At 40.9% G+C, this 20,415-nt stretch overlaps 1 protein-coding gene across 1 annotated transcript in view; it reads right to left on the bottom strand.

The window, feature by feature from the left end:
* Smurf2 (SMAD specific E3 ubiquitin protein ligase 2) overlaps positions 1-17,942 on the bottom strand; it is a 94,095-nt gene extending 76,153 nt beyond the window's left edge. The window contains exon 1 of the mRNA XM_038327722.2: positions 17,458-17,942. Within this exon, the coding sequence (XP_038183650.1) occupies positions 17,458-17,509 (52 nt within the window). The 5' untranslated portion in view covers positions 17,510-17,942. The remainder of the gene's footprint in view (positions 1-17,457) is intronic.
* Positions 17,943-20,415: the final 2,473 nt, after the last annotated feature.

Below are 20,415 nucleotides of genomic sequence, written 5' to 3'. Positions count from 1 at the left end.
TGAATCCTAAAATTAAAGGCATGAATGATCACACCGACTAAAAATTCACAATTTTTAAAAAATATTGTTTCTTTCTGTGATCCATAAAACTGTCAAACACTAAATAATTTACACGGTCATTTCTGAATATTTGCATAAATATTTCCATAGTATATTTTCACAAGTTTGGGTCTTGGTCATTTATAAATAATTCTATTGTAGACCCTCTACCAAGAAAAAAACGCCCAAGACTGCACAGAGATCTAGTGTCCCACTCTCTAGCATATTATCCTAGGACTTTGCTGTGTTTCTCTCTGCTTCTCCCTCAGCATGTGGGATTAGAGCCATACTTCCACTCTTCTTTCAGTATTATGATCCTGCATTGGACATATCCTTTCAGTAGCAGGGGTAGAAAGAATTTTTTCTGAGACCTGACTATTCCAAAATGCCCTTTTAGCCTTCCCATTTGACTGTGGGTATCACTGGGTTTTGAGCTAGAAACCATCTTCCTTGAGAACTCTGAAGGCATCCTCCTCCCATCTTCTTGCATGCTCTTGTCATAAATTCTAATTCTTCTAATTCTTATTGAAAGTGAATGGACAGAAAGGCTCTTCCTCCCCAACTTGAAAGCTGATGGCTTTCTTTACACAGTGTCTGGCACAGTTACACGGCCATTTCATTAGAAGACTCCAAAATTCACAAGTGTTTTCTCTAGGGCTGTCCAATTTTGACAGAAAAGCCTTGTTCATAAAGTATAAAACACGAAATTAGTTGCTACTGTTCTGGAAGCTGAACAGTGGTTGAGGGGGCTGGAGATTTATCATTTAAGCTGTACTCAGGGCCCTCATTTTCAGAAAAGCGTTTTTCTTCTTCTCCCACAGTGTAATCAATGTATCCCTGAGTCTGAAGCCAGCTGGGTTACTTTCCCCACAAAATAAGACTTAAACTTCGTGCAGGGTGAGAGAATAACCTGCCTAACCTCGAGGAAGTAAAGAACCTTTTTTTTTTTTTTTTTTTTTTTTTTTTTTTTCGAGACAGGGTTTCTCTGCAGCTTTAGAGCCTGTCCTGGAGCTAGCTCTTGTAGACCAGGCTGGTCTTGAACTCACAGAGATCCGCCTGCCTCTGCCTCCCGAGTGCTGGGATTAAAGGCGTGCGCCACCACCGCCCGGCAAGAACCTTTTCAAGACTTCCTCTCACCAACACCCTCGAAGATGGGTTGGTGCCTCTGCCTCCTCTCTCTAGAGACCCATGACATGAACTGGCTGGATTCTGCACCAACTTGCTATTTTCCTTTGCACCATCTACAATCTTAATAAAGCATGGATTTCAGACTTCAATTAATACTGTATCAATACTGATTCATCAATTTTAACAAATACGCAATACTGTAGTAAAATAGTTGACAAATAGGGAAAAATGAGTTTAGGAAATACAGAACTTCTATTAGCATCATAATTTTTCTGTTAGTTTAAAATTATTCACAATTTCAAGTTCATTTTTAATTAATTAGTTAATTAGGTAATTAACTAATTAAAAATTAATTCTTAATTAACTGATTAATTTAATTGCCTAAATGTATGTACATGAAGTGCCTACAGAGGTGTCAAAAGAGGGTGTCAGATCCCTGGGACTAGATGCTGTGGGCTGCCGTGTGGGTCCTAGGTATTGAATCTAGGTGGTCTGGAAGAGCAGCTGGTGCTTGTAACCACTGAACCACCTCTCCAGGCTATCCAGTTCATTTTTAAGATAACAGAACTTTTTTTGCTTCTAATTTATGAAGCTGCTCTGTAGGAATGTTTTGTGGCATAGCTGAAGAAAAACAATGCACTTTAGGGGAGCACTAACATTCTTTGATAGCTTTATTATTTTTAATTGTACGTGTATGGGTGTTTTTGCATGCATGCATATCTGTGTACCATACGCATGCCTGGTGCCCAAAGATGCCCAGAACCAATATAGACAATTGTGAGTAACTGCACATGTGCTGGAAATAAAGCCCAGGGCCTCTGGAAGAGCAGCCAGTGCTTATTCCCTGAGCCACCTCTCCAGTTCCATTCTTTGATTCTTTTTATTTTTCGAGATATGGTTTCTCTGTGTAGCCCTGACTATTCTAGGATTTGATCTGTAGACCAGGTTGCCCTCAAACTCAGAAATCCACCTGCCTCTGCCTCCTGAGTACTGGGATCAAAGGCATGTGCCACCACTGCCTGGCTCCATTCTTTGATTCTTAACCCTGAAGTATAGTATTTTTCAGTACAAAAATCAATAGAGAACTAAAGAATTTCACATTACATAAGTTGTTCCATTCAGGTAGTGTCTGTCTTTTCTTACTAATATGTTTCTTTTTCCATTGTGTATCTTTTTAGTCCTTTACCAAATAACCTTGGTTTTTTATAGTCAATAAATATTTATATAATATTTATTATAAGAATTATAATAATTCTTGAGACCGTTGACATTAGGTGATCTAGTAAAACGCCTGGACACTTCAGAGGTAGAACACAAACAATAAAAGTTGAAAAATGAGCCAGGCATGTTGACCCATGCCTTAATCTCAGCACTCTGGAGGCAGAGGTAGTTGGATCTGAGTTCGAGGCTAGTTCAGTCTACAGAGCAAACTCCATGACAGCAAAGGCACAACAAAGAAACCCTGTCACGAAAAATGGGGAGGGGGGGGGCTGGAAAAATGGAATCTGTTAGATTAGTATACAAAAAACATATAGGCGCTGAAGAGATGACTCAGTGGTTAACAGCACTTGTTGCAGAGTACACAGGTTCAATTCCCAGCTTCCACGAGTATATACGTGGTACACATACACACATACATACATGCTGGCAAAATACTCACACACATAAAAATAAATAAAGATAAATACAGTACCACCTAGAACCCCCCAAAAGTAGTAGCAGTTCCTGCCACTACCACTACATACAAAAAACTTTTTTAAAAAAATAATTTATTTTTATTTACTGTTCAGTGGTGTTTTGCCTGCAGGTTTGCCTGTGTGGGGTATGAGATCCCCTGAATTGGAGTTACAGACAGTTGTGAGCTGCTATGTGGGTGCTGGGAATTGAACTCAGGTCCTCTAGAAAAGTAATCAGTGTTCTTAACAGCTGAGCCATCTCTCCAGCCCACAACTGTTAAAATGGCTGCAAATTCACATTTCTTCTATCTAGAGTCAGAGAAGTCCATATTTCCTCTCCCATGAAATTAGAAAGCTTGTAACTCCCTTGCGTATGACAAGAGATTATAGCAAGGCCTTTTCAGGTTGGGTGAGAAGAGAAGATGTAACTTTCACATTGTTCCCTGGACAATTCCTTGGAGGTACCTCCAAAGCCCCTTGTTAGCAATGGAACTGCCCTGAAACTACCTGGCAGTATGACCTGTCTTCAAAGAGAGATCATATGGAAGCTTGGACATGATCTGCAAAGAAAGAAATGCCTGGCCGGCCCTCAGCTATTCCAGTTCCAGCTGCCATCTGAATAAATACATGACAAACACCAAGCCAATATGGCTCAATGGATCCTCTTCCTAAGTTCCTGACTGGCAAAAGTCATTAGATAATAAAATTATTATGGGGGGGGGGCAAGTTTGAGAGTTATGTTTTATAAAGAAATACTAAAACCCTTTTATACAGCAAATATAATTTTTCCAAATACTTTGTTTTGCTTCATATTATATAAATCATTCAGAGTTTTTGTTTTCCTTCTTTTGTTCCAAATAATTACAGGGTAATTTTTCCACACAGAAATTAGCTGTTATACATTATTAAAAGATTTGAAAAATCTGTTAGGGACTAAAGAGATGGCTCAGAGGTTATGTGTACTGACTGCTCTTGCAGAGGACCTGAGTTCAGTACCCAGTACCCATGTCAAGCAGCTCACAACAACCTACGGCTCTATAGGGATACGATGCCTCTGGTAACGTGCTGACATGCACATACCCACAAACAGATACATAATTTAAAATGATTTTTTAAACAAAAAAAAGCTATGTACTGGCAAAGATGATAAATTAGAATATAGTATAATAACTCATTTGTTAAAATGCCATAATGAAATCAATTACTTTATATGCTATCTTAAAAATTTACAAAAAAGCCGGGCGGTGGTGGCGCACGCCTTTAATCCCAGCACTCGGGAGGCAGAGGCAGGCGGATCTCTGTGAGTTCGAGACCAGCCTGGTCTACAAGAGCTAGTTCCAGGACGGGTTCTAAAGCTGCAGAGAAACCCTGTCTCAAAAAACCAAAAAAAAAAAAAAAAAATTACAAAAAAGACAGCAAAGCAAACAAAAACTTATTTTTAGACAATATTCAATCTATTTGAAACAATCTGTCCAACAAGCAGGTACTGGATATGAAGCTAGGATATCGTATGAAATCAAGACAATTTTTATTATTTCAAACTGAACTAGAAGATGCACTGATCTGTGCTGTCCTCAATAAGGATCATCTCATTTTACCTCTGTTTGTTTTGTTTTTCAAGATGGGGTTTCTCTGTGTAACAGCTCTGGCTGTCCTGGAACTCACTCTGGAGATCAGACTGGCCTTGAACTCACAGAAACCCAACTGCCTCTGCCTCCTGAGTGCTGGAATTAAAAAGTTTTGTGTCACCACCACCTGGCTCTTTTTATCTTTTAATTACAAGCTTAATTTTAAAAAAAAAAGGTTGAGTCTTTCAAAACAAACCCTATGTTAAAAAAGAGAAAAAAAGAGAGAGGCCATATACATTATAATCCTTCTAAACATGGTTATCTATTATACCCTTAATGTAATCCTTGAGCCTTTTAAAAATCAAGTCTGCCATTTATTAATAGGATCATCAACTAATAAGCAGAGCAAATTATCATTCATTACATTACCCCTGAAAATGACCAACTTTTCTTTTCTTTTGGGTTTTTGGTTTTCTGAGATAGGGTTTCTCTGCCTGTCCTGGAACTTACTCTGTATATCAAGCTGGCCTCAAACTCACAGAAATCCACCTGCCTCTGCCTCCCAAATGCTGGGATTAAAGGCATGGGCCACCATCACCCAGCATTGTTGTTTTTGCTACTTTATATGTGAGGCTAACTGGTCCATAAATTTCCAAGAAATTCTCTTTCTCTTCCTTCTATTTCCTATAGGAGTGCTGGGATTACAGAGATGTCAGTTTTTTAAAGGGTTCCAAGGGACTGTGCTGCTTGTGCTTTTACCCAGCCCCCATCTTTGTCTCACTTGTTGCATAGGCTGGTTCTGAATGCAAGATCCTACAGCCACAGCCTCAGTACGCGGGATTACAAGTGTGTTTACACGTACTGGCTCAGACTTTTAAGATTTATTTTTATGTGCATGAGAGTTTTGCCTGGATATATATGTGTGTGTGTACCACATGCATGTCTGGTACTCTTGAGGTTAGAGGAAGATGTTAGATTTCCTGAACTGGAGTTACAGATGGTTCTGCCATGTGGGCGCTTGGAACTGAACCCAAGTCCTCTGGAAAAGTAGTCAGTGCTCTTGATCCTGGGGCTCAGACCTTTTCAGTATGTTTGTCACATATCGTTTTCAAAAAACTTTTACTCATTCAGTTAACAAAACTCTGAAATACATATTCTCTTCCTATTACTGACAGTAATGCTCCACAAATTTGTTTTCAGTGAATACCAACTAGATCTTTATTTCACTATAGAGCAAAATTTACAGTGTGGTAACAGAGTTTGAACAGTCAGACAGCTCAGTAGGTAAAGGCTCTGCCCACCAAGCCTAAGGACCTAAATTCAATCCTCAGGACTCATCACATGATAAAGAGAGAAAACTGACTACACACATATAAGCATACACAATTATAAATGTTAGGAGTTCTATCAATCAAGTCAAAAATTAGCAAAAAAAAACTCTTCAGTCCTACACTTTCACAGTTTAACGATGTCAAAATTAATGAGATATTTGTTAATACAAAAATAACATCACAGAAAGAATTTTGTTTCCAATGAGGCCTTAAACAACCTTTTCAATTCCACCCATCTTTAATTCACAACTATGTGTTACTGATGTACCTACCATGTATCAAGTATTGTTAGATATGGTATTCTGACCATCTCAAATGTCTCATGACTTTTTTCAGAAATTTAAAATACTTTTTCATCCTCAAAAGAATCAACTTTTTTCTTTAGAAAATTTCTTTCTGTAAGAAAGTTACCAGTCTGGTCCTATGATGTTACACAAAAATACAAGTAGAATTAACTAATGTTAGCAGTCCTAATTTAATGGAGTTCTGTCTCGTCTCTACAACATGCAGCATTTAAACTTATATTCATAAACTAAATTATGTGTAGAGTTTCACTGAAAGTTGGAGTTGCCTTTCTCAGTGTCTAACCCTTCAATCCCATTTATTTCAACGACTCTCATTTTGACTTTGGTTTACAGGTCTTCAGCTTGACAGCTACATACCTGTGCAGAAAGAGCTCCATCTACTGGTAGAAGAAAACCTACTACTATTAATCTGCTGTTAATCTTCTACACAGCAAAAAAAAAATGATTCCTAATGACATATGGCTATACATATCCATCAGTGCATCGCTGAACCCTACTCAGAAAAACGGCTTCTTGCAGGAGATAATTAACACAGAGACCCACAACTGGACAATGTGCAGAGAGTAAAAGACTGGAGCACTCAGTCCTCAAGGAGATGTCTATCAAACACCTACCTCACCTCAAGATTCAGGGATCATCTGAGTAGAGGAGATGGAAAAAGTGTAAGACACAGAGGTGGTGGATGACTCCAGGGAAATAACTGATGCATGGATGAACTCAGAGACCATAGGAGCATGTACAGACATATGAAGACAAAAACTAAGCACAGAGAAGAGGACACAAAGTCCTACCCCTGGCCAAGATGCTACTTACAAGAATCTGGGAGATAGGAAATCAGTTTTCTCCAATGGACTGAATACTAGATACATCAATCAGGGGAGGCCTCGTGTTCAGGAATTGATGTGGAATGTCCTGTATATGTGTTGTTTTTATTGGCTAATGAATAAAGTTGCTTTGGCCTATGGCAGAGCAAAATATAGCTATATGAAAGAGACATATTATAGAGAGAGAGTAGGCAGAGTCAGAGAGACGCCATGTAGCAGCTGCCAGAGGAGAAAGACACCAGAACCTTACCCGGTAAACCACAGTCTCGTGGCAATACACAGATTAATAGAAATGGGTTAAATTAAGATGTAAGAGTTAGTTAATAAGAAGCCTGAGTTAATAGGCAAACAGTGTTGTAATTAATATAGTTTCTGTGTGATTATTCAGGTCCAGGCAGCTGGGAAATGAGACAGCAGTCTCCCTCTACAAATGGAGCCCATACTTTTGGGACTAACCCACGTGGCCAGCCACACGCTTCGGGTCTGGGTACCTGTATGCCAGCTCGGGGTTAGGAGAAAAGAAGCTGAGAGCATGTCTGCTGCTCAGCACCCCTGCCAGGGTATGCCACTGGATCAGGTCTGCTAGGCGTGCACATGCAGAAAAGCATGGCAGATTCCCACTGCTATACACAGAGACATATCCAGACCATGCAGCATGCTGCATGGCAGATTTAGCTTTTACTCAGACAAAAAGGGTTTATGCTTCCCAGAGGCGAGGTGGAGAGCATGGCTCCCACCCAGCAGTCCCAGAGCTGGTGGTAAATGTACCTCCACCATATTGAAAGGCCAAGAGAGGTGGAGCCAGTACTGCTGCAACCACACTGCTTCCCATTTTAAAATGCTCCTTGTCAGAAAAAAAAAGATTTCAGATACACAATAGGAAAGATTCAGACATAAAAAACCTAAATGAGACACTGTGTGTTTAAAAATGTATGTGGGCTTGGAAGACAGAGGAAAAAGAATATAGACAGTTATAAAAAGTAAATTCTTTAAAGAGACAGTAAAAGTAATATAAAAGAGTACAGACAGTCATAGATTAAAGGAATAAAAACTAAGCCATGTAAAGATGGAAAATACAGAGAGTTTAGATAGTGCATATTATTGTATTTTCTTTGAATTTTTGTGACTGCAGAGAGACATTTGATTCTGGGGGCTGCTAAGTTTTTTGTTGGTTTTTTTTTTTTTTTTTTTTTTTTTTTTTTGGTTTTTCGAGACAGGGTTTCCCTGTAGTTTCTAGAGGGAACTAGCTCTTGTAGACCAGGCTGGCCTCGAACTCAGAGATACGCCTATCTCTGCCTCCCAAATGCTGGGATTAAAGGCGTGCGCCACCACCGCCTGGCTGGGGAGGCTGCTAAATTAAACCCACATAAAGGTATCTTGACTTCAAAATTTGGGTCTAAGGATATGTTGCTTTGGAAAAGAGGTTCTGCTTTTATTTCCAGAGAAGATGAGAACCTGTGGATTCCTTCCAGGCTAATGCTATTTGATGGAACAAGACCCCTCCCCCCCCCCCGGAAAGTTCTCCATGAACCCTAAAATTCTTCATCCAACAAAAAGCAGGAAGCAGTTTGAAAAAAACTACACCCAAATTCTCAAAATGACTGTTTATAAAAGTTTGTTTTCATTTAAAAAGGGTTGGGTAGAAATCGTTAACAGTCACAGCCAATCTCTCTTTTTTTAAATAAAAGGAGATATGATATAGTGATGAATACTTTGCATTGATACAGATCTTGGTATATTGATACAAATTTAAGATCAATTTTGTTGTATGTACTACTGTTCTCGTTTAAGGCATTAATGTTTAGGCAGCTCATTAAAAAATGTATAATAAAAAATTACAGATTAATAGGAAGTCATTTATAATACCCAAACTTGTAGTCATGTTAGGTTTTCTAGATGTACAGAGATCTATTTCAGTTAGGTAGATAATCTTCAACACTTCAGAGACCTATGGAATATGGCATTTAAAATCTTTTAAGAACTTAAGACTTTTCTCAACTGTGAGACATGTTTGCTTCTGGCAGCACCAATTACTTCAGAGAAGTTAATGAGCATTGAAGAAACTCGCTATGGAATTTGCCTTAATGTGATAAGGCTAGCCATTGGAGCAAGAACTGCTCTTGCCTGGACTGCTTGATGGTATGCTGTATGAACTAGACATGCAGAACCCACAGAAAAGTGACTGCTGAACATTCCAAAAGACGGGATGGTCCTTTAGGGTTCCTGTTTCACAGAAGAAACTGCCAGACATTCTGTCGGATACAGAAGATAGTGACTGACAAACTGCCAAGATAGGCAAAACAGCCTTTCAATTTCCTGCTTCATGGAAAAGTCTACCGGATACCATGGGTCTGTAGGCTGAAGATGGATGACAGAAAAACTTTGGGTGACTGTCCAAGCAGCAAGATGTCTGTCAATTCCAGACCTTTGGAAATTCCTTACAATACACTTTCTGAATACTTAGGTAATATTATATCCTTCTGGAGTCCTTGAAGAGTTGAAGACGGATAGTTATAATTTTCCTTAGTTATGATAAAAGATATATTAGATAAGAAACTTTAGTCACAATGATAAAACAGATGATAGAGTATTTTCTTTAATTTTGCCACATACAAATAGACTAAATATTGTAACTGTAATTCTTGCTTTGAACCTGTTTTGCTATGTGTAATTTTACTAAGTTAAAACCTTCCTTTTTATTTGGACAGAAAAGGGGAAATGATGTGGAACAACCTTCTGTGTATGTGTTGCTTTTATTGGCTAATGAGTAAAGTTGCTTTGGCCTATGGCAGAGGAGAATATAGTCAGGCTGGAAGAGACAGAGACAGAGAGTAGGCAGAATCAGAGAGTCGCCATGTAGCTGCCAAAGCAGAAAGATGCCAGAACAGAACCTTACCCGGTAAACTACAGCCTTGTGGTGATACACAAATTACTAGAAATGGGTTAATTTAAGACGTAAGAGTTAATAAGAAGCCTGAGCTAACAGGCCAAACAGTGTTGTATTAATATAGTTTCTGTATGATTATTCAGGTCTGAGCAGTCGGGAAACAAAAGAACAGTCTCTGCCTACTGAATGATCAGCCAATACAAAAGACTCCATGTTTTTTGTCTGCTTTTGGTTGTTTTGTGTTTTGAGGTTTTTTTGTTTGTTTGTTTTTGAGAAAAAAAACACGAAGTTTGGTGGGTAGGGAAGTAAGGAGATCTGGGAGGAGTTGGGAAGGGGAAAATGGTTAAAATATATTGTATGGAAAAAAGTAAAGGCAATAAATACAAGAAAAAAATATTTTTAAAAAATAATCTTAAAAGAATAACACACTTGAATATGACAATACTGTTTTGGTTTTGTCTTTTTTAAACACAGTCTCTCCATATAACCCAGGCTGGCTGGAACTCACTATGTAGGCTGGCCTTAAACTCATGATCCTCCTGTTTAAACCTCACAAACGTTGGGATACAGGTATGTTATCACCATACTAAACTCTGACCCTATTTTTATGGAAATATAAGAAAATAATTTTTAAACTCAAAGTTATGGACTTGGGATGTAGTTCAGTTGGTAGAGTGCTTCCTTAGCATTAATGATGCCCTAAATCCAATCCCCAGCACTACAGAAAAATTAGGCACAATAACACATACCTACAATCCTAGCACTAGGGAAAGCAAGAAGAGTCTCAACTACATAGAAAATTCACAAGGCCAGCTTGGGTAATGACTTTCAAAACCATAAACAAACAAACAAACAAACAAATAAAGGGGGTCAAATTTATCTATACCACGATGCTTACAGCAATTATTTATGGTAATAAAATTTGGAAATAAGTGTTCAAATAGCAAAAAGAAACCTGAAAATGAATGCTATCAAATTCTCTTAACTGGTTCTCCTAAAAACCAGACTTTATAGCTTCAATTACAGTCTAATTACACTCTATCTTCCATATTACTGCTAGACTACTTTTAATAGCAAATGTAATAAAATTTAATATATTTCAGTGGCTCCCATCACCTTAAAACAATATCAAACTTTATGACAAATATAGCAAGGTCCTAAATGGAGCAGTCTCTGTCTCTTTCCAATTCATACTCAATGCCTGTGGGACTATACAGAACTATGTATAAGTCTCCAGCATTCATTCAGTAAAGTGTCCAAGCTCCCAATTTATGTTGACACAGGGACCTTGTCTTCAGGGAATTTACAGCACAGAAACAAGTCCCAATCAGAGAGTTAGATCCTATACTAGACTAGAGAAAGGGTCTCTTAGCGTCACAGAGGAAAGACCAATTCAGGACAGGGAAAGTTCTATGGATAACAGTAATCTCTGAACAGTAATCTCTGACTGAGCCTTAAAAAACAAACAAACTAGGATTACAAAATGTAAGAATAACTCCAAATGACTATCTTTCTACATATAACACTCATAAGATTTTAACATCTCTAGATATTTACATTTCAGAACTCAAGTTACCTAACTTCCTACTTCATGTAACTGTTGTACAAACAAAAAATGACAATAGATGAAAACTTGACAGTGTCTATTTTTTAAGTTTTTCTGTGTGTGCACACCCATGTATACAATATGTCAGGTCATAAGTGTGAAATCAAAGAATAACTTTCTACAGGTAGTCCCTACTTCTATCATATGAGTCTCAGTGACTGAACTCAGGTCATCAGGCTTAGAGGCAACCTTTACTTGCTGAGTCACCTCGTTAGCTCCAGTGTTCAGTACTTAATACATGTCAATTATACAAAACATGTAATGATGCTGATTACCATAAGGATTAGTGTCAGACACCTGTAATCAAGAAAAGAGGTAAAAGCAAGAGAATCACTACAAATTCAAGGTCAGTATGATCTCCAGAGAAATCTCTGTCCCACAAACAAAACAAAAAAAGCTGATTAAGAGGCTGGAGAGATGGCTCAGCTGTTAAGAGCATTTGTTGATCTTGTAAAGGGCCCAGAATTGTTTTCAAGCACCAATATGGTTATTCACAATGATCTATAACCCAGTTCCAAGAAATCTGATGTTCTCTTCTGACCTCAGAGGGCACCATAAACACACATACATTCAGGCAAAACACAACACAAAATAAATATTTTTAAATGCTGATTAGTAATAGTATATTTCAAGGATTCAGCTTTTTTTTTTTCTTAATAAGGTCTCAATGTATAGCTCTGGCTGGCCTGAAACTCACTATATACATCAGGCACCTCAAACTCAAGAGACCCACCTGTCTGTGCCTCCCAAGTGCTGTGATTAAAGGTATTCACCACCAAGCCTACTTGTATTAGCATTCTTAAACATGAAAATAACAGTGACCAAAAATGAGGGTCAATGGAAAAAAATACAAGAACAAAGTAAACAATCCATCATAATTTATCCAGGGACAAACAGTTCTCTCTACAGACCATGTCATTTTTAACCCTACACATTACAATAATACAGTAACTGACATTCAAAATTATAATGAATCATAAACAGAATTTTACATTCTGTTAAATATGATCTATTTTAAAAGAATAAGACATATTAAAGCCAGACACATAGCTCAATGGTAGAGTGCTTGCTTGGCATGTACAAGGCGCTAGGTTCAATCCACACAAATTATTAATTTTAAAAAACTGATCCTTTGCTTTACCTTGAAAATTGAATTATTTCAGGAATGGCAGCACACACTGTGATCCCAGGACTAGGGAAATGGAGGCAAAAAGATCTGCATTTCAAGGTCATCCTCAAATACACAATGAGCTTGAAACCAGTAAACTACATAATCTGTCTAAAAAGAAAACTATCAGCCAAGTGTGGTAGAGCCATTACACAAATAACAGCTCAAAAGACAAAGGAAAAAAATTTGAGTTATATGCTAAATATGCTAAGTTACATGCTAAATAATAAGTTATGTTGTCTTAATCAGGGTTACTCTGTCTATGATAAAACACCATGACCAGGCCGGGCGGTGGTGGCGCACGCCTTAATCCCAGCACTCGGGAGGCAGAGGCAGGCAGATCTCTGAGTTCGAGGCCAGCCTGGTCTACAAGAGCTAGCTCCAGGACAGGCTCTAGAAACTACAGGGAAACCCTGTCTCGAAAAAAAAAGAAAGAAAAAAAAACACCATGACCAAAAGCAAGCTGGGAAGGGAAGGATTTATTTGGCTTACATTTCCACACCACTATAGTCCACCATAGAAGGAAGTCAGGACAGGAACTCAAGCAGGCCAGAAACTCCAACAAGACAGAAACCTGAGGGCAGGAGCTGTTGCAAAGGCCATGGAGAGGAGCTGCTCATTGGCTTGCTCCTCATGGCTTCCTCAACATGCTTTTTTATAGAACCCAGGACCACCAACCAGCCCAGGAGTGGCACCACCCACAACAGGCTGGGCCTCGAACATCATTAAGAAAAATGCCCTACAGGTTGGCCTACAGCCAGATCGTACAGAAGCATTTTCTCAATTGAGGCTTCCTCCTCTCTGATAACTCTCTTGTGTGAAGTTGACATAACTAGGCAGCACACATTATAAAAATAGATAAATCAACATGAAAAAGGCAGAAGCCACGATTAAACATACATTCCTCAAGAAAACCAAACTACTACCTGTCTGAAGAAAATTAGCATACAAGAGAGCACTTAAGAAAAGGATGCTATGATGTTTTGGTTTCCTTCTCAGAAACCAATAAAATGAATTAGCTGCATTCAAATAACAATAGCCCTCAAGAAATCATTACATACAAAGGCACATTCACACTTAGAAACCTAAAAGATACAATAAAGCTTAAATTTTTAAAGTCTTAAATAAAGCATACAGTGAAATATTAAAATACAAATATATTTAAAGTGAGATTTTAAAATTAATTTTCTTTACATATAGGTCAACTTAACATCTCTACTGTCAAGGATTTTTAAAATTAATAAGAAACAACATACAAAAACACTGTATTTACAAAAAGGTCTAAAATAAAGGTTCTGGATAAGTAATTTATTACTCCATACCTAAGAATTTAAAATATTAGAAACTAAACTGCTTTTTCTAACCTTTGATTTTCAAAAACAATATGGGTATAAAAACTTAACCACATTTTTTTAACTATAACCAAATATATAGAATATTTTCAACCCAAACCATTTCTTTCTTTTCTTTTTTCTTTTTCAAGACAGAGTTTCTCTGTGTAGCCCTGGCCATCCTGGAATTCACTCTGTAGACCAGGCTGATCTCACACTCAGAGATTTGTCTGCCTCTGCCTCTGAATGTGTGATACCACTGCAGGGCTGGCCAAACCATTTCTTACTGTTATAAGAAAAGCCTGTATTAGGTATGTGTCACACTACAAACTACACAATAAACCAATCAATTCTCCACTCTACATACACAAACTGAAACTGATAGTGTTCTGAGACAGCCCATTTTAATGATCAACTGTCAATGTGTCATAAAAACTAGAAGTAACTTGATAGAACATCTCATATATTCACCAATGGCCTAAGGAGTCTCAAATTTGAGATTAAATTAGGTCTACTTCTTAGCAGCAACAATATCACAGTTTACTAATTGATGGATTTTAGGAACAGTCTGTGGAAAATATCCACTGTGGGCAGAGATTTCATAGAGCGGGGGCTGAGAGACAAACAGGCAGAGACTGGCTATGAAAGAAGTGTTAACACCCTTTCAGCAATGGGCAATTCTCCATTAAGGATATAATTAACTACAGTTCATAAAGTACCTTGGAATCAAAGGTACTCCATAAATGTAAATTTTTAAATGGTTTTAACTTAGAGCAAAGAACAGTAATCTTAAAACATCTTACAACCCAAGTGTATTATAAACCAAATAAAAGTTCACTGTGGGATTTTTTTTTAAGTGAGTTTTTTCCTCTATTAGGGAACCCAGACCTAAATGAACTGTTAAACACTTAATCTAAAGGTATGCCAAACATTTCTTAAGGTCTTAACAAAGAATCAACTTTTTTTTTAAACAAAAAGAGGCCTAGGTTAAATATTTTATTTGGCTTCTCAAGATGGACTGAGAAGTTGGGCACCAGCTCCAGACCAATTCCTGGACGCACATCAAACACAGCCCTGTCATTTATCCAGTCAGTCAAAACAATCTTTTCCATCTAACCCTTTTATGTTTGTGTCCTAAAAAGCTGCTAATTGAATCCAGCTCTTGAGATCTATTTGTTAAAATCTATAGTATTTAATTTGTAAATGAACAAAAATGAAAAAATATAAGTTAATGCTCCTTTCAAAACAGAGGAGATTCCACTACTTGTAATCAAACGGAAAACAGTGTTTTTAATATTTGTCAGACTTTGAGAAAACTATTCACAGGCAAATTCCCAATGGCTTTAAGAAACTGAGAGCAGTTCAACTGTTCAAACTGTTTTTACAATTAAGAGGAGAGGACAGAGTATTTAAAATTCTTCAGAAAAAGCAAAGTATACAAAATCACTCTATAAATTTAGTCTAATGTATCCTCCTGCTCAAAAACTAAGTTGTGATCTTTTCCCTCTCATGGGAGGTTTCTGTAGAGCGGTAGTTATCACATTAGCTGAACAAACTTCACTCGTAAATTTTTGGAAAATATATGCAGCAAAGAAATGATGGATAAATATAAGATCTCCTAAATCACAGTAGCCCTCAAAACACTGAGATGGCTGAAGGGGTGAAGGCAGTTTCTCTCAAGCCTGACAACCTAAGTTTGATTGGCAGGACTCACAAGGTGGGAGGAAAGTGACCTCCACATGTGTTCCATGGTCATGATAACCCCCCCCAGACAGACAGACAGACAGACAGACGGACAGACAGGTAATGAAAAGCTAAAACTCATTTTATCCAAAGAAAATCAAAATCCCTCTTTCCTCTCCCACGTATATATCCTAGAAGGAAATAAATAACAGCCTATTTCTGACCGTTTTGCACACGCACATTCACTATTTCTTTCTATAATTATTGACACAGCCCTGCCTAATAAGAACAATTATAGATAAACTAAAGCAACAAAGATCCTTTATAACTGTGTTCCACTGACTCCCCTCAGATAAAGACAAGATGGAAAGAAAAGCATCCCCAAATATAGCTTTTCCATTAAGAAACAGTTAATAATGCCTTGTCATTTTCCCTAAGGGGAAGAACACTTTCAGGTCAGCAATATGAATATATTTTTAATTACTGGGGATAGGGTGGTAGGTGTACTTGAGTGAAGGTACCTGTGGGAGGTCAGGTGCATCAAATCCCTTGGGAGTTACAGGTGATAGTGAGCAAAGGGCTGGGGTGCAGGTGCTGGGAATAGAACTCAGGTACTCTTCGAGAACAGCATACACTCTTAACCACCGGGCCATCTCTCCAGCCCCAAAAGTATTTTTAAGCTGTAGCCAACAGACATTCAAGCTAAATTCTCAAACACCAAATCCACTGCAAGTTATCCAGAAAGCACAGCCCATGGACTGGCATTTAACACACAAGCACTCAACTACAAAATTCGTCCACACAAATTTCAAAGTTTAGTGTGGGCAAATGTAATTAGTTTATTCTTCGCTGGCACAAATGCATACGAAGCCCCTGCGAAATGCGCGCTCTCATCACCCCTCTGAATATAATAAATGCGGACAGTTTACTTCCGATAATGACGAGACTAGCATGGGGGCAGTAGCTTCAATTACACTCTTCAAACAATTACACTCTAAAAACAATTCTTCCTGAAAATAAGGGTGCCGTAGCCACGGAAGACGATCAGAAGTGGCAGCGTAAGCAAATTACTACACCTGTAGCGTGTTAACAACTCGATGCACCTGGGAACATCGACAGCTTTGCCTCCTCTTTAACAAATCCTTGGGAGCATTCTTTCCCGGTTAGAAAAAAGGGTGCGGAGCGTGGCGAGAACCGGAGAAAGTTCGCGTTGAAGTTTACATGAGTCCAGGCTTGGAGATGCATCCCAAGCCCAGCGTTTCGAAACCAGGTCTGGTGTTACAGACGTGAGCCACCAGTCCTGCGGCCTACAAAGAACAACCCCAAACACGCTACCCTGCAATCAAACAACTTCCAAAACACAGAGGGTACAATGAGCCGGGAGTCGTGGGATCAGGCAGACACACCGGAAAAGCCAACCACAGTCTCGGTTCCTCCCAGAGACGTGCGTTTAAGGTGTGTGGCGCTGGCCACAGAGGCTGGCAGCTGGAGAGTAAAGGTTTCACACCCGGGCATAGGTGGGGGTTCACGTTAACAACCGGGTAACACACACACACACACACACACACACTCGCTCCCCCGGTAAGCACTCCATATTTAAGGAGTGTTTACTGCCCGCAGCCAGCGACCGGATTCGGTAATCCCCTTCCCGACCCCACCTGGGCAGCAGCCCAGACGCTGCGCCTGTGACCCGGGGAAACAAGACGTCGGGACCTCAAACCCGCCCTCCACGGGAGCCCCACGAGCCCCACTCGGCGTTCTGAAGAATTTCCCGAGCCAGCTTAAGTGCTTCTCCAATGCCTCCCCGAACTAGGCCTTCCCACGCCCGCATTCCCCTCCAACGCACCACCGAGCGCGACCCCGGCCCTCGGCCCGGCCACGGGCGCCGCCGCAGCCGCCCGCCCTGCTCACCTGTCAGGCGCAGCTTGACGGGCCCGTTCCTCCGGCCTCCGGGGTTAGACATGTCCCCGGCGGCGGGGGAGGCGGCGGCGGCGGCGGTGGTGGTGGTGGTGGCGGCGAGCGGGCGGGCTGGGCTGGGACAACGGCGAGACGCGGAGGAGTCACCACAGCGGCCGGAGCCGGGGCCCGAACAGCCCGCGCCGCGGCCGCCAGGGCCGGAGGGTCCCGGATGTGCCGAGCGCCGTCGCCATGAGCCGCGGAGGGAGCGGGACGCAGAGCTCCCCCCTCCTCCCACTTCTGCTTCCTCGGCCCGGGCCGCGCACAACAAAGCGGCAGCCGCGGCCGGCCGCGCCGCCTCCGCCCCGCGCCCCCGCCGCCTCCTCTCCTCGCGGCCCGCCTCGGCTTCTCCTTCTCGGTGCCGCAAGGCCCGGGAGCCGACGGCGCGAAGTCTGCTGAGGCGGGCGGGTGCTCGGCTGCTTCCTCCTCCACCCGCCCTCTTGTCTGAGGGAACCGGGTCCTGGGGCCGCCGCCGCCGCCACTCGTCGGCTCCTGGGGGCGGGGAGGAGACGGGGGGCGGGGCCGCAGGCTGGGCGGGGCCCTGGTGGGCGAGGCGATGGCGGGGGCGGGGTTGTGGGCGAGGTCTCCTGCGCCCGGGGCTCCAGAGGAAGGTTGGACTGGGCACGGGCCGCAGGGAGCGCGTGCGCCGCGGCCCAGACCCAGCTCCGAACTCCACCGCCCCGGCGCCGGCTCTGTGGCACCAGGAGGGGTCTGCTGACCAGCTCACTAAAAGAGAGCCTGTGTCCCTACAGGGCAGACTGCCCATGTTAGACGCCCACTGCGCGCCCTGAGAAGCTGGCGAGAGTAAAGTTAGACCCAAGTTAGAAGAATTAATTCGACGAGACGCTACCCCCCCCACACACACCGAACGTTCCAGCAAATTCCCAGGAGTGCTTAGCTCTCAGTATTGTAATTGCCACCTCCACAGACTCACCTGGTGGACCAGATCTGGTTACCTACCTGCCTGGGCTCTTCTCTTTCCAGCAGCAGGCCAAGCATAGGGAGATGATACGAACACCGCCAAGAATTGTGAACAAGATAGGTGGGCACTGTGAAAAGCACATGCAATACTGTATTTTGCTATCCCAGGAGGAGAAAAGAAAATAAGTGTGAACAACACTCTGACGCTGTAACTACACTAATATGAACTTATTCTTGACAAATAATACAAGTATTTTTAATTTTTTTGTAAGGTTGATACAGCCTAATAGTGAATCATATTATATCAACCGCCACACTTTTTTTAATTTTACTTTTGGAGACAGGGTTTCTCTGTGAAAGTCCTGGCTGTCCTAGAACTCACTCTGTAGAGCACGCTAGCCTCAAATTCACAGGGATACACCTGCCTCTGCCTCCCAAGTGCTGGGATTAAAGACATATGCCACCACCACCCAGCTGCTACACATTTTTTAAAAAAGATGTATTTATGTGAATTTGTGTTTTGCCTGTGTGTATGTCTATATGAGGGTGTCAGATCTTCTGGAACTGGAGTTACAGACAGGTGTGAGCTGTTACGTGGATGCTGGGAATTGAATCGGGGTTCTGTGTAAAAACAGCCATTGCTCTTAATCGTTGACTCATCTCTCTAGCCCCGGTACACATTTTATGCAGCCTTCTAAATGGCAATTGTGGTTACATGTAACATGGAAGACTTTAAATGTAACGCAGGGTTTAAACTGAGAATACAAGTCGCATGTGCATACAAGAGTAACAATGAAGCCATGCCGTGGTGGCGCACGCCTTTAATCCCAGCACTCGGGAGGCAAAGGCAGGTGGATCTCTGTGAGTTCGAGGCCAGCCTGGTCTACAAGAGCTAGTTCCAGGACAGGCTCCAAAGCCACAGAGAAACCCTGTCTCGGAAAAAAAAAAAAAAAAAAAAAAAAAAAAAAAGAGTAACAATGAAAACTCAAGAACATGGATTTGTATCCATGTTAGTTTTGCTTAAGGCTGTTATAACATTAATACAGTTTAAACTGTTCATTGAAGTCTAATACATTTTAAATCCTAAACTTTGTAAATGGTTGCTTTCAATCTATCAGTTAAGTCATTTCATTCTCCAGATGAAATCCAAAAGTGTTTCCTAGGTCTGAATACACTCCTACGGATTAAAGTGATCCCAAAATCATAAGTTCTAGCAGTAAGACTTAAAATACAAGGGACAGCTGTAGAAATTCAATCAAGAGATGAAGAGTGCTTATTATTCGCAAAGCAATGAACAGGGCCCTAAGAAATACTTCTTTGTGCTATGTAAGATCTGAAGGCCCAGGAAACAATCCCCGCAGTAGTTACTGTAGCAATAGAACAATAGCTACATCACTATTTCAGAAGCTGGGTTGTGACAATAACTGAGCAAGCTGAGGTATGCATTCACATTTGCCTGCTTCTTGCCACACACACTTTGTTCCCAACCACCCACTGGCATAAGCTCTAGCTTATTGGGAAATGGAAGTTAAGATATCAAAAAATGGTGGGGAACCGGCAGGGGGTGGAGGGGGCAGACTGACTTGTGGATTTGAAGCAATACCTCCAAATATGTTGCAGCTCAGGAAATTGGTATAGGCATAATTTCCGACCATTTTGTGTCGACTTCCCTAAAGATAATGCTTTAAAGCCATTCAGTGTGGGCTGGAGAGATGACTTGGTGGTTAAGAGAATTTGCTCTTGCAGATGATCTGAGTTTAGTTCCCAGTACCCACATGGTAGCTCACAACCATCTGTAACTCCAGTTCCAGGGGATACAACACCATCTTCTAATCTCCATAGGCACCAAGCACAGAACATGTGATGCACATAGGTACATGAAGGCCAAACACAAATGTACATAAATAAATTGTTTTTAAAAGCACTCAGATCCACCTTGTTTATCAGCCACAGGTCTTGAACTTGAGCATCATCACCTGGAGAACCTGTTAA

The sequence above is a fragment of the Arvicola amphibius genome, chromosome 4, assembly GCF_903992535.2.
Source record: "Arvicola amphibius chromosome 4, mArvAmp1.2, whole genome shotgun sequence".
NCBI lineage: Eukaryota > Metazoa > Chordata > Mammalia > Rodentia > Cricetidae > Arvicola > Arvicola amphibius.
This window is presented reverse-complemented; position numbering and strand designations above follow the sequence as displayed.